The sequence below is a fragment of the Micropterus salmoides genome, unplaced genomic scaffold, assembly GCF_014851395.1.
Source record: "Micropterus salmoides isolate LMB-PRFRI ecotype aquatic unplaced genomic scaffold, ASM1485139v1 Ms_hic_scaffold_6, whole genome shotgun sequence".
In the NCBI taxonomy this organism is placed as follows: domain Eukaryota; kingdom Metazoa; phylum Chordata; class Actinopteri; order Centrarchiformes; family Centrarchidae; genus Micropterus; species Micropterus salmoides.
Window position 1 is genome coordinate 15,510,139 of NW_024044348.1, and position 13,081 is coordinate 15,523,219.

General features: G+C 40.2%; 2 protein-coding genes across 7 annotated transcripts; both read right to left on the reverse strand.

The window, feature by feature from the left end:
• Positions 1 to 61: 61 nt before the first annotated feature.
• LOC119889925 (protein-lysine methyltransferase METTL21C) lies at positions 62 to 7,053 on the reverse strand. 2 transcript variants are annotated; one of them, XM_038700847.1, is made up of 8 exons: positions 6,912 to 7,053; positions 6,301 to 6,454; positions 6,033 to 6,178; positions 5,711 to 5,828; positions 4,630 to 5,403; positions 3,129 to 3,280; positions 2,870 to 2,987; positions 62 to 1,776 (listed from the first exon to the last, which is right to left on the reverse strand). In XM_038700847.1, the coding sequence occupies exons 2-8, from the start codon at positions 6,437 to 6,439 to the stop codon at positions 1,391 to 1,393; spliced, it is 1,833 nt and encodes a 610-aa protein (XP_038556775.1). In that variant the 5' UTR covers positions 6,440 to 6,454; positions 6,912 to 7,053; the 3' UTR covers positions 62 to 1,390. The 2 variants fall into 2 exon arrangements, with proteins under 2 accessions (XP_038556775.1, XP_038556776.1); XM_038700848.1 differs by having other exon boundaries at positions 1,630 to 1,776; positions 3,212 to 3,280.
• A 2,152-nt stretch (positions 7,054 to 9,205) lies between these two features.
• Positions 9,206 to 12,924, reverse strand: mettl21e (methyltransferase like 21e). Of its 5 annotated transcripts, none has more exons than XM_038701634.1 (5): positions 12,338 to 12,924; positions 11,295 to 11,452; positions 11,079 to 11,196; positions 10,844 to 10,941; positions 9,206 to 10,542 (listed from the first exon to the last, which is right to left on the reverse strand). In XM_038701634.1, the coding sequence occupies exons 1-5, from the start codon at positions 12,363 to 12,365 to the stop codon at positions 10,216 to 10,218; spliced, it is 729 nt and encodes a 242-aa protein (XP_038557562.1). In that variant the 5' UTR covers positions 12,366 to 12,924; the 3' UTR covers positions 9,206 to 10,215. The 5 variants fall into 5 exon arrangements, with proteins under 5 accessions (XP_038557562.1, XP_038557566.1, XP_038557561.1 ...); XM_038701638.1 differs by having other exon boundaries at positions 11,079 to 11,209; XM_038701633.1 differs by having other exon boundaries at positions 11,295 to 11,455.
• Positions 12,925 to 13,081: the final 157 nt, after the last annotated feature.

Here is a 13,081-nt window from a genome sequence, read left to right on the forward strand (position 1 = left end):
ACGTTTGAAGTTACTGTTCAAGAGTTTGTCCAGAAATAACAAAGTAACCCACAAGAAGATGTAATGAGATAAAGGTGTTTTTTGTTTTTTTTTATGTATTCATAGAAATGTAAAAAGAAACGTACAGTTCACATGCCAAAATAACTGATCCAGACACACCGAAAAAGGGCCTCAACTAACTATTATTTTCTTTCAGTCCATCTCCAGATTTTCCCAATTCATTAAATTTTAATTAAGTTTTTCCTTTAAAATGTCAAAGTGAAGTGTCCCACAGCCCAGCATAACATATTGAAATTGCTTGTTTTGTCCCAAAACATTCCAAACTCTAAAGATATTTGGGTTGCTATCATATATGACAAAGAAAAGCATTAAAACCTCACCTTTGCTGGAAGCTGGAACCACCAAATGTTTTGGCATTCTTGAAAAATTACTAAAATTGCACTGTCAGTCAATGAATCGACTAATTGTTTCACGTCCAGACTGAGATAATTGATGTGATTCTAATGAACTAATCTTGAACCTTTGTGTAGCACAGGTTTGACCTTTTCAGGCTAACTATTGAGGGCAACTTTTGGAGCAAGACTTAAATACAGGATTTTAAAATACAACAAAATGCCTGTGTAGGGTGTAAGTGAAAGTATGATACATATTGGCATATTATGTTTGAAATCTTTACGTACATGAACTGTTGTGAACCACACCCTCTTCTCATGGACAAATCGGCCCCTAGGTGCTCACTGTTAAAAGGCCCTCCTTTCTACGTAGCAGCAACTGAACCCACTAGACCACCAATGGACAGAAATGTGACTGTTTGGCATCAAAATTATATTTTCCAGGTTAATCATAACATTTTGTTATGTAGAAAACTTAAATATTGTACCTGAAATGAAAGTATTTTGTTCTTGCTGGATATGAAGAGAGGCTGTGTAAACCTGCACCCCAACTTCATACCACTGCAGGTTCAAACTAACATTCTTTTCTACTGATATTAGATATAAGTAAAGTAAAAACATTTTTAAAACTGCCTCATCAAAGAAAACATTTGATTCAGGTAGACTTTTCTTAAAGCTGAGCTATTCTACTGTCAAACATTTAAATTGCTTAACTAATTTTACTAATTTTACTGTAGCTGAAAAATGTACTGCACTGCTGTATTAAATTTGAACAAAAAACAAAAAGATATCCTACTGGCACATACTCTAAATAACTTAAATGACTTGGATTGGGATTAGGAGCAAAAACAAGTGATGGTAGGGATGAATAATCTTGACTTCCCAAAGAGTAACATTAATTCCCAACAGTCACTTTAAGCAGAGGCTCTGACTTAGGGGGGCCCGGGGCCTGTACCCAGTAGGGCCGTTGAGTAACCCATTCATATCTTTTCTGCCGCTCACTCTCTACTTGTTGCCATGAAGATCTTCATCGCTTCATCTTCAAGCAGCAGGTTTGTGTGAAAAGCCTTTTTAAAGTTCTCCGTGAATGTCAGATCAGACTCAAACCGGACCTTGTTGGCCCAGATCACAGTTGTTCCTGGTTTGCAGAAATGCTTCATGGTGAACAGGAGCTCTTCCAGGAAGTCGTGATGGTAGACCACATCGGCTGCCAGCACGTAATCGTAGTGATGCACAGATGCAGGGTAGGTGTTCTCCAGGTCGTAGCCCCAGGTGAGAGCTCCCACCTGGGGCGTGTGCCTGCATCTCCCCCTGGTGTTCCTCGTCACATTGGCCCGGAGGTTACCCAACACCTCGGGTAAGTCTGTAGCTGTGACTGAAGCTCCTGAGAATGCAGAAACAGGACATCTGTCATGATCATAGCCACGAGAACAGTAAAAAGACCACACTGGTGACTCTAGTTAAGGTGGACCAATTATGCTCTTTTCCAGCTCTATATTTTATCTACTTTAATAAGTTATTTTTATTTAATATAGTATACTATATAATATTTTTAATAAACCTTATTTATCTTACACCGGCCTTTTATGCAACCCTTAAGTAGTTTTAGCTCCTGTCTCTGTAAGGCCCCCCTCCATAAAAACTCGTTTTTTTCTGATTGGCCAACTTCCTGGAAGCCTGATAATTTTACCAAAAAATTATTTGTTATTAAATGAAATATGGTATCTGTATAATTATTACCCTAGTTAAACAAACATAGAAAGGTCTTTGTTTCTTCTTGACTGAATTTTCAATTTTTTTAGAAGAATGAACCAAGTGCCAGACTCTCCGACATGCATGACTGATCATCCAGGCTCCAGGTTTATTGCATACCCCCTACCTAATATCAACAATATCTATCGAGCAGACTATGGACCTCTTACGAGGATAATGTATGGAATACAGAAAATGCAGCCATACAGTGATTACTTTCTGTAATGATGATGTGTTCTCTCTCTTTCAGACAGGCAGGCATTCAGACATTACAGGTTTTTATTCTATTTTATGTATATTTTATATTTACTTTAACTTTACATGTATTTTACTCTCTTAAGTGTTTTCTTGCTTTTATCATGTATTTGTTTTTATGTTTTATTGACTTTACAGTTGTTAAAGCACAGGTACCTTGCTTACTGCAGTTTTATAAGTTGGTGTTGGGGATACCTTGGAAGACAGGTCAGGTTTGTCATCACATTGGCTGTTGTTGACCGTGTGCAGCCAGTACTTTCCCAATCCTGCTGGCAACTATGTTAGGTTCTGGCCATCCCTGACCACTAGTTTCTGTCCTGAGTTACTGTAATGTTCTTTGTGTTTTGTGTCAGAGTCTGTGTATCATGTCATGGGGACTTATTCCAAACTCTTTCCCTGTTTGACTGATCGTGATGTTTGTGTCGGGCGCTTATTTATATGTTGTCTGAATTGAATTGAAGACCGCTCACCCAGCAGACTGGCCACAATGGTTACCAGTCCTGTTCCTGCTCCCAGCTCCAGCACCTCCTTTTCCTGCAGGTTCACCATCTCCCTGTTGTTGTCCAGAAAGGAGCACAGAGCCACCGCCTGCAGGACAAACAGACACAGGCCTCTTACTACTGGTGTGGAACTGAAAATACTAGCTAGAATCAACATTTTCTGTTTCTTTATGCAAAATGTCTATAATCGGCAATGTTGTATTTATTTAATGTTGTCAGAGGAACTCACTCCTGGCCACATCACTGCTCCATAGGAGTCTATGGACTCATGAATGACAATATCCTGCCCTACGAAGTGGTATATATCTTTACCAATGCTCATGCTAATGCAGCCTGGTGTTCTGCCCTGCGGCATAGCTGGTTGATTGATGTATGCCTGTCCTGTGAAGAGAGGATGGGTCGAAACTTTAAACAGAGGTAAAACAATAAAGACACTGTAAAATACACACTGACACAACATTAACATTAAAAAGAAAAGATGATAGATCCAATACAAAGACGCACATCAGTGCACACTGACAGACACAAGACATTACACTATTTTTTATTTGTACCAAATAACATCACTGCAATGACAAAAAATTAGTCCTTGCTTCTCCTCCGTATAAGTTCAGACTCTCAACACCAGTAGACGAGTGCATCAGCCCCCTGGTTTCACTGAGGACAGTTGATAATAGTTTTGGCCTCACCACCTTTTGGTTTTTGGTCTCACATCTCAGATTTTATTCTTGCCACGAATCTTGCCAGACACATTAAAGTCCCAACACTGTTTTTTAAATTAAGTGTAAGCTGCCAAACCACAAGACGGGGCTCGTTGTTGAGACGGACAGAATTAAAAACCAAAGAGAAACAGACTCTGTACTGTCTTATACTCTGTATTTGTGGATTTTTATACCATAAGCGAACAAAAAACACATACTAAAGCATACTAAAAGGTTGGTTCATCTAAATGTATTTTCTCAATTGCTGTGGTGACTTTCTTGGTGTCTAGATAGTTTTGGTTCTATTTGCGCAAGGTTTGTGATATCGGTCTTTTTGTCTGTTTGGATGAGTGGGATTTTGTTTGTGGTGCTCACAGTGCTGATTATATTTAAAACAAGACTAACTAGTCTACAGTCATGCTAACAGCTCAGTGAGACTTAGTCACAGTGTTGCTTTGAGCTAATTGCTAACGACATCATGGGAACATGGCCACAATAGCTGAGGTAGATGGGAATGTCATCAGTTTTGCATGTGCAGATTAATAAGTGTTGCTCAAAGCAAAAAATACCTGATGATGAGGCTACATAAAAAGTTTTTACCAATGTGATTACAATTCATCCAGAGGGGCACATTAACAAAAAACACACACTGTCATGTTGTTGAGATCATACACTGTTTAGAGTCACAGTGTGGACCAAAGTGGAGGATCAACAGACTGCTATGCAATAGAGCCACATCATTAGCATGGCTACAAATTCAGTAGTAGATCACTATCTCTATCCTGAATCAGTTTCTTTGTTATTCTAATAAAGCCACAGTTTTCGTTAGATTTACTTTGCACTGAAGAAATGGTGCCTATAAGGTCGAGGTGGCAGCAGATATCTCAAAACTTGAGCAAATAAAAAACCTCTCTGAACTGATTCTTTAAACTGAAGAAAATATGACTTTGATGTCTAACTCCTATAATACTTTTGATACATGTGTTTATACACTAACGTGTCTTTTCTTAGATCCCGTAGATTACTCACCTGTAACCTCTGCTTTACTGGGTGTGGTGCTACTACTTGAATCATCTGGTTTATCCTTCTCATCCTCTTTACAGTCATCATCTTTGAGGACCATTACCTCCTCCATCTCTTCATCAGACTCATGCTTGTTTGTTTCTTCCTTATCATCCCCTCTTTCAGGCTCTGACATGTGAGGTTCCCCTGTTACATCGTTATCATTTTTGTTTCCTTTAATCTTTCCTTCATCGACAAATTGTTCCTCCACAAGCGCTTCTTTGCTCTTCTCACCGTCATCGTCATCATCATCCTCATCTACATCCCCATCCTCATCCTCAGCCTCGGCCTCCTCCGTCTTTCCTTCCTCCTCCTCTCTCAGCAGATCTTCCAGCCCCACATCACCTTCTCCTTCTTCTTCTCTACATGTTGCCATGAAGATCTTCATCTCTCCATCTTCAACCAGCAGGTTTGTGTGAAAAGCCTTTTTAAAGTTCTCCATGAATGTCAGATCAGACTCAAACCGGACCTTGTTGGCCCAGATCAAAGTCGTTCCTGGTTTGCAGAAATGCTTCATGGTGAACAGGAGCTCTTCCAGGAAGTCGTGACAGTAGACCACATCGGCTGCCAGCACGTAATCGTAGCGGTATACAGATGTAGGGTAGGTGCTCTCCAGGTCGTAGCCCCAGGTGAGAGCTGCCACCTGGGGTGTGTGTCTGCAGAGGCCCCTGGTGTTCCTGGACAGGTTGACCCTCAGGTTGTTCAGGACCACTGGAAGATCTGTGGCTGTCACCCAGCCACCTGAGGACAGTAAGGAAAATCGTTAAAAAATTTCAAATCTTTTTCAGAAAAATATCCTTCCAGGTTCATGGTTTCTCTTACACATGCTGACCTATTGATACACTGATACACAAAATTCTTACACTAGCACAGCCATTATGGTCCATCTTTTGCCCAGTCCAGTCCTGTCCAGTACATGTGCTCACTTAAGCACACCTGTGCACACCACAGCCACTTCATTTTTGGTACTTTTTAATTTACTGCCCTACCTTTCCCAACCCAACTTTCTTTTCCTGTGCAAATGGCAAATGAAGTTGAACTCTCTTACCAAGGAACGCTGCTACAATAGATACGAGGCCAGTTCCTGCCCCAATCTCCAGGACTGCCTTGTCCACAAGACTCAACTGTTCACGATGAGTGTCCAGGTAGTGACAGAGAGCCAGAGCCTGAGGGCAATCAAGATGACTTTGAGTTACAGAGAGGCACAAGTGTTTCAGAATTTGGGGCTCTTGAAGCTTCACTGGAGCAGGTTAAACATGGGCCAGAGCAGTAAAAATTAGATGTAAAATGGCAGGTGTAATGGTGGACAAGGTACTGCAAGTCATATTGTGGCAAATAAGACAGCAAATCTCAAAAAAGGTGCTTCTCACCCCCGGCCATATCATGCCTGCATAGGAGTCAAGACCTTCCGTGATCACGATCTCCTGCCCGACATAATAGTGCACCTCTTTAGTCGCTCTACAGAAGAACCACGGAGCCCAGGGTGAGCTTTGTTGCTTCTGGACGGCTAATTCAACTGCATGATACAAAAGTCAGATGCTCAGATCTCTTTGGTTTTTAATGAACATAAAACCCATCTCTCCTTAACGTGAATTTTGAAATTTTACTTCCTGCTTTGTGTTGCATAGTAACTCTTGCCTTTTTCCTCCTTTTTATCTTCTTCATCCCCATCAGCCTCCCCATCTTCCTCATCTCCCCCTTCATCTTCCTCCTCGTCTTCCTCTCCGCTTCTCATATAACTGGTTTCCTCCACAACGTGTGTGGATGAAGTATCCATATAAAATCCTGTGTACTGATGGACAGACGGATATAATCAGTTATTGAGCCTCAATTTAACTTTAGTTAGTGTAATAACGTTCTGTTTCTTTCTTAATCTTCCTTTTATGGTTTTTGATAGGCTTTGTTTCTCTTAACTTAGTTATCCTTCAGTGTGTCAATATACATTGCATACAAGATTTTCTAATCTGATTGTTTTTAATATTTAGCTTACTTATATATGCTACTATTATCTTATCCTTTCTCACCATAATTTTGTTGTGTTTATATAATTATTTATTTTCTTTTAACTCTGACTGCAGTCCTACAGTCTAGCCATTCAAATAATGCCAAACAAGTCTGGGAGAATACATAATAAGATTATTATGATAAAGATTATTTTACATAGGAGACACTTTTCCAAACCCTAACATATTATCCAAATTATTGTTTAAAAAAGGTTATCTCTACAAGTACTATAATGAAAACCCTACCTGTGAACTTTGGCCTGCCTGCTGCTGCTTTATTCTTCAGTGAAAGATCTCAGGAGCAATCTGACTGCATCTGGAGACCTCTGAGTGCAAGGTTATAGAGACTCAGCATCCTGCTGAACACACCCATCATCATCACAAGGGCATGAGGGTATTTTTAGAGCCATGCTCGGGAGAAAAAAACCCACAAGCAAGATATAGGAGCAGAGCGCACGTAGATACAAACACACAGACGAAGATGACTTAGTGAGAGAGCCAAAAGGAGAAAATGAACTACAGGAATGTCATGCTACCAACTGCCACGGATCTGTGATACCAGTGTCGCTTATGGACTTCTATACTGGTGCTATCTAGAAGCTCTACAGTCTGTAACCTCATACTGGATATAATATGAACACACATAATGTGAAGAAATACTGAAACCTGTAAAAACTGGGTTTTGGACTAACTCTACTGAATGATTTCAAGCTGCAATGGTTAATAACATTTTATGATTTGGACCTTGGGTTCAAACCCGTCCAGATATTGCACATTACACTACATTAGTTTTATTTAGTAGTCTACAAATAGCCACAAGGGGATAAGCCCTCTGAAAACGAGGCCAATAGGTGATTTGTGTTTGGCTTGGAAGCATCTTTACAGAGCCCTTGAATGTTTGCGTTGTCACCAAAACATTTGAAACCTCTAAAACTAAAGTTGGTGTTGCTTCCTCTGCAATACTTTTATCAGACAAAGATGACTGAAGATGAAAGGAGGTCTTATCACGCCAAAGTCTATGTAAAAAATGATGCATGATGTAGTCTGGAACGTGTCCATGTTGTTGTGCTTACTTGTTTGCTTTTCCTGCAATGGCCTCAATTGCCTCACCAGAGACGGAAGGCAACAGGATCAGACTGCTATGCAATCCCCATGTTATCAACCCCCCTCAGAAAAGAAGGGGGCTCCTGTAATATAAACCTCAGTTAGACCTCCCTCAGTTGCATTTGACCAGCCGTTGACCATGAAGTATCGCCTCCCCAGTTTCAGGTATCAGCGATCTAAATCCACTCACATCCCAAAACTTGAAATCCATCCAGCGCCTCTTGATGGGCTGACACATTAATGGGGAGTGCACAGTGGTGAGGTCATTGCCCAACTGTGTTGTTGATGTGGTGCCTTGGATAAAAGATGTTTTTAAGCTTGATGACAGGCAGCATCTGTCTCCCAGTGAAAGGTTGATTGTTATCAATTGACATCTTTACATGGCCGCAGACAGTTTTCAGCTGTTGAGTATTTGTTTGTCTTGACAATAATGCGCGGCGCTTCACCACCACCAGCTTAGATAACCTCTCTGCTAACCTCTCTGCTCCTCTTCAATCCAGCTCTTCACCAACTGTGTTTCTGCAGCCAAAAAACACACACCCATCTCACGGGCAAAAAGACAAGGAATGACGGGGGATTTGGAATCATAAGTTAGATATCAGATTTTATAGGTCACATTTAAAAGCAGGTGGCTCTAACTTGATCTTTCCATCTGGTGAGTTTCCAAAAACTTGCAAATTTGTGTGTGACACGTTGGTGTTCATGTTACTGAAGCAACACACACTGCCCAATATGGATGTAGTCTTTATTTTGACCTCAAAGTGTTTTGCTGGTGAAATATGAATCAAGAAAGTCTAATCTAGGCGTAAACATAAAAAACACATTTCATGTATGTTACAAAAAATCTATTTATTGAATTTGTTGGATTTGCTAATTGCTGGTTTGGCTAATGGAAGATGTTTTCAACGCTGATTTTTAAATGTGCAGTGTGATTATGTTCATACAGAGGTGAACTTGATCATGAAAATTGATTTCCAGCTGTACTGTAGGCATATATGATATTATGAAAAGAGAAGACCTCATACCATTAGCATTTATGGGGTTTTCATGCATGGCACATCATGCATTTTTTTAATTTAACAATAACATTGTTATGCTTTTATATAATGTTACTTTCCCAACTATAAAATGCGATTAATTTAATTGTTTAATAAAAACTGTCAGTTTTATTTTGATGTTTGGAAGTTACTATATGCATAACGTTTATAGAGAAATTATTATTTACACATCCAACAGTTACAGAGCAAAAGTATTATATTTCTGACCACTCTCTTTTAGCTCTGTTAGCACTGGAAATACCAGTCTCTTTAGCTGCTAAATGCTCCACTATGTTCACCAGCTAGTTGCTTATTGTGTCTGAATGCAATTTAGTACAAAGCAAGTAATGTATGAGGGTTTTTAGAGCTTTCCAGCTGAAAAAGACACTATGAGAGCGGTGAGAGTAAACCAAAACAGTTCATTTGTTGGCCGAACAGCTAAACAATGAGCTGAAACTTGCGACAAAGCTCTGTAAAGTCAAGGGGGGCTGCAGATTTAGGTGGGAATTCACTGTAGGTGTATCTAATATACATTATAGCCGCGTTTACATCACAAAACAAAATTATTGATGATTGCAAAACAGAGATGTTGCAGTTCATCCTCTGCACATTCCAGGACATCTCAGTCTTCGCTTTCCAGGCTTTTCAACCTGATCAGGTTCAGACTCAAGGCATTCATGGTCCCCAGAGGATTCATATTAAGAGAACCAGCTGTGACGTTTGCCACATTACAGGCAATCTATTCAAATGTTATTAAAATACAAAAAAATAGTCATATGCTTCTCCAGTCTGTCGATTTCAACAGCGACAAAACCTGATCAGTTTGTCCATGTGAAGTCACACAGCAACAGACCTCCTAAATAAAACAAGGTCATCAGAAAGCCACTTGAAAAGTCCAGAGCTATGTTGGCCCAGATCGTCAGTGCTGTGAGCTGACTGGACCAAAACAACATAGTCTGCCAAATCAGTCTCAAGTGTGACAGCGTGCTGCTGATGACAACCACAGTCTCCATAGGTGGTTCTTGGCCTTATGAAGAATCCAAAATGTCCACTTACTAAATGCCCATATGAAAAAAAAATGAATGTTTATTTAAGTTCACCTATATGAAATGCAAAGCAACTGTCCTGCAATAAATGGTATTGCATTATATTGAAATGTTTCTAGTAGACACCAGTAAATACTGTAAATAATAACATTAACAGTAAAAACATGGATCACAACTTGATATTGTGACTGGCATTTTAAACTATTAACATCATAAAGTCTCATGTATAAGAGACATTAAGACATTTGTACATGAGATCCATGAAAAACAGACCATTCAGCAAAACAATATACAAATTTGGCCTATTTTGTCAATCACAGAGAAGCTCACACAATGAAAATGCATTGTGTGTTCTCTGTCTGTTCAGGCAGCAGCCTCTCCTTGGTCATTGGTGCCCTTGTCCTTCCTCCAGGCTCGGTACAGTTTGATACTCAGACTGGGGAGGTCATACAGCTCCTCCAGGTGAAAGCGCTGCCGAAAGCGATCAACAAAGCTGTTCTCTGGGTCCAGACGAAATCGCATGGCCCACAGGATCTGTGTGTTTTCCTGGCACAGGTGGTCAAAGGTGTCCATAAGCTCCTCCAGGTAAGGATGAGCGTACACCACGTCAGCTGCCAGGACGTAGTCGAAACAATGTGTGGCACGTGGGAAACGCTGCTCCACCTCCTTTCCCCAGACAAGCTCTGTGACCTTTAAACAGAGATTATATGGAGTTGAATTATACAGTATTAAACCTATATATTCTATTAATTAATTTTTTAAAAGGAAACTTCTACTTTTGCATACTCTTAGGGTGTTATATCATCAAGGGAATGACAGTAGAGTGGACATTTGGTGCATAACCCAAACATACACCAAGACACCACATGAAAAACACAATGCAACATATATTTCTCATGGTTGTTTTGTCAATAGGTTGGAGTTTTGAATAAATCGGAATATTTTTTATAGGTTATCAAACCGACAGTATGAAATCTATATTGAAACATACCAAAGGGATGTACTTGCATCGGCCCTTGGTGTTGCGCATAACATTATACTGGAGGTTCCCCAACACATCTGGTAGGTCAGTGGAGGTCACCTTAGCACCTGAAGAGTGACAGCACAGCTCAGTGTTGAAGTGAATGAGATAAACAACAACAACAGAGAGAGACAAAAAATCAAAGATGAAGTCTGAACAAGTTCAAACTACCAGAACTAATCACTAGTATGTTTTGTTTCTGTACCTAACAGGCTGGATACGATGGTGACGAGCCCAGTTCCAGCACCCAGTTCAATCACATTTTTGTCTGTCAGGTTGTGTTTGTCTCGGTTGGTCTCCAAGAAATGACACAACACCATTGCCTGTTGGGGGATACTAATGTATAGTTCACGGACATGGCTCAAAATAAAGAGGATGTACAGCCGCTAAATATTGGGATAATGTCCATGTGTGGGCATACCGAGGGCCAGAGTACAGCTCCGTAGACGTCTGTGGATTCTTTGATACGGATTTCCACATCAGAAAAGACGTATCCCTCCCAGGGCTCGGGGCCAATGAGAGAAGGGTGGAAACACCGAGCCATTATGGCTTTGGCTAGCTCCGCATCCACAGCGGCACCTGCTTTAGCATCCGCAGCAGAAACAGGTATTGTATTTTAAAAACAACATGTTTATACAGAGCTTTACTAAAACCAAAGTTTACAAAGTGTCATACTGTATAGTGTTAGTGAGAGAGGAAAATGCACTTACAATACCCAGAAGTACCAATGTTGTTTAATGTGTCTCACTGGCATCATTTACTGGTACACTTAAATACCATGGAGCTGAAATTAATGTTATTAGTTGCACCTGTGCTTTTCCTGCTATGAAGAGTCAAACTTTCTGCTGTAAAAAGGTTTACACTGCTATCTTAAATCTGAATGGTATACTAATATAATGGCTAATGCCACCAAGTAAGAAACTAATCACATAACCACATCACCTAAAAGAGGCATGGAAATATTCTAGCCTTAAATCAAGCAGATGAGCAATCATGTTATTTCTCTTTCATATCCCATTACATGCAACATTTGATTCTCTGCTCTATAAACGAATCATAATGCCCTTCTGATCCTGCTTTGATCATGCCGGTTTGTTGGACTCCAGCTATGTGTCAGTGCTAAAGGTTACTCAGAGCACCTGACACATAACTTCAGTTATATACAGTGGTTTAGAGAAAAGGTCAGGGGAATGCAAAGATTCAGTAGTTGCTCAGGAGCTCAATTTATATCTTTTGTTTGTGTATAAATATGTTTGTCATAAACAGATTAGACATTTCAATTAAAGTATCTTACAAACTCTTACATTAGATTCATTCTGTTTTCTGGGGATTTCAATCTAACTATGCCTACATAACAATTTGTAAAAAAAAGACTGTGCCATACTGCCAGCACTAATTACCGTCACAGAAATTACAAAGAAAAATCTTTGGTTTGTCGTGTGGTGAATTACTCCACATTCTCACCTTCTTCTTTGGTGGTGGAGTCGTCCATGGCCTCGAACTGTTGAGGATATCTGAAGGAGTCCAAGCACGAGGGTAAGAATGCCCAAAACAGATGATCTATGGCATCCAACTGCCGTTGTTAGTTTGTGGTCCCAGATGAAGTCCTTTGGATTTGGATCAATCTGGATCCAGATCTCTAGCAGGCTTTTAACTGTGGCCTTCTGTGGTTTTAAGTTACACACAAATACAGTGTTTCTCCAACTGCTTGTCCAACTGCCCTACTGCGATCCTCAGCTCCAGCCCATACTTCTAGCTCTGCGTGGGAAGGATTACGGACAGACAGCAACAGCTGCCCTGGCCGACTACTGGGTTAGAGCTGAGGAGTGAAGAGAAGGAGTAATGTCTCCTCAATTTGACTAACGCGTTAAAATATAACTTGATGCAAGTGATAGAAACTTTAGGTATTAATTCAACACCACCAAAAAATAAAAAATGAATTCACATGTGCAAAAGCCTCTCAGTTTGTGTGTGTTCGAGGCTGTAGGACGAGGAGGGGGAGTATGTGTAGAAGCAGATGGCGACTTAAATACAGCCTGAAAGATATTTAAGGGATGTTTGGAGCTGAGGACTTGCACCAGTCTCACTGATGTCTACTGTGGAAATACTTCAACTTCAAACAAATGTACCTCAAAAATGTAAGGCTAAACATTGTCATTCCTCTCAAAGATATACCTCTAAACAAGTAAAACACATGTTCAGTCACAT

What these genes read in the sequence shown, in the direction of transcription:
- LOC119889925 (XM_038700847.1), bottom strand. Translation starts at nt 6,439, where the DNA reads ATGGATACTTCATCCACACACGTTGTGGAGGAAACCAGTTATATGAGA. An exon ending in AGATAAAAAGGAGGAAAAAG is followed by an intron (nt 6,179 to 6,300) that starts GCAAGAGTTACT and finishes TGTATCATGCAG; the next exon opens with TTGAATTAGCCGTCCAGAAG. An exon ending in CAGTAAAGCAGAGGTTACAG is followed by an intron (nt 3,281 to 4,629) that starts GTGAGTAATCTA and finishes CTCTCTTCACAG; the next exon opens with GACAGGCATACATCAATCAA.
- mettl21e (XM_038701633.1), bottom strand. Translation starts at nt 12,365, where the DNA reads ATGGACGACTCCACCACCAAAGAAGAAG. An exon ending in CTCCACCACCAAAGAAGAAG is followed by an intron (nt 11,456 to 12,337) that starts GTGAGAATGTGG and finishes CGGATGCTAAAG; the next exon opens with CAGGTGCCGCTGTGGATGCG. An exon ending in GAGCTGTACTCTGGCCCTCG is followed by an intron (nt 11,197 to 11,294) that starts GTATGCCCACAC and finishes ATCCCCCAACAG; the next exon opens with GCAATGGTGTTGTGTCATTT.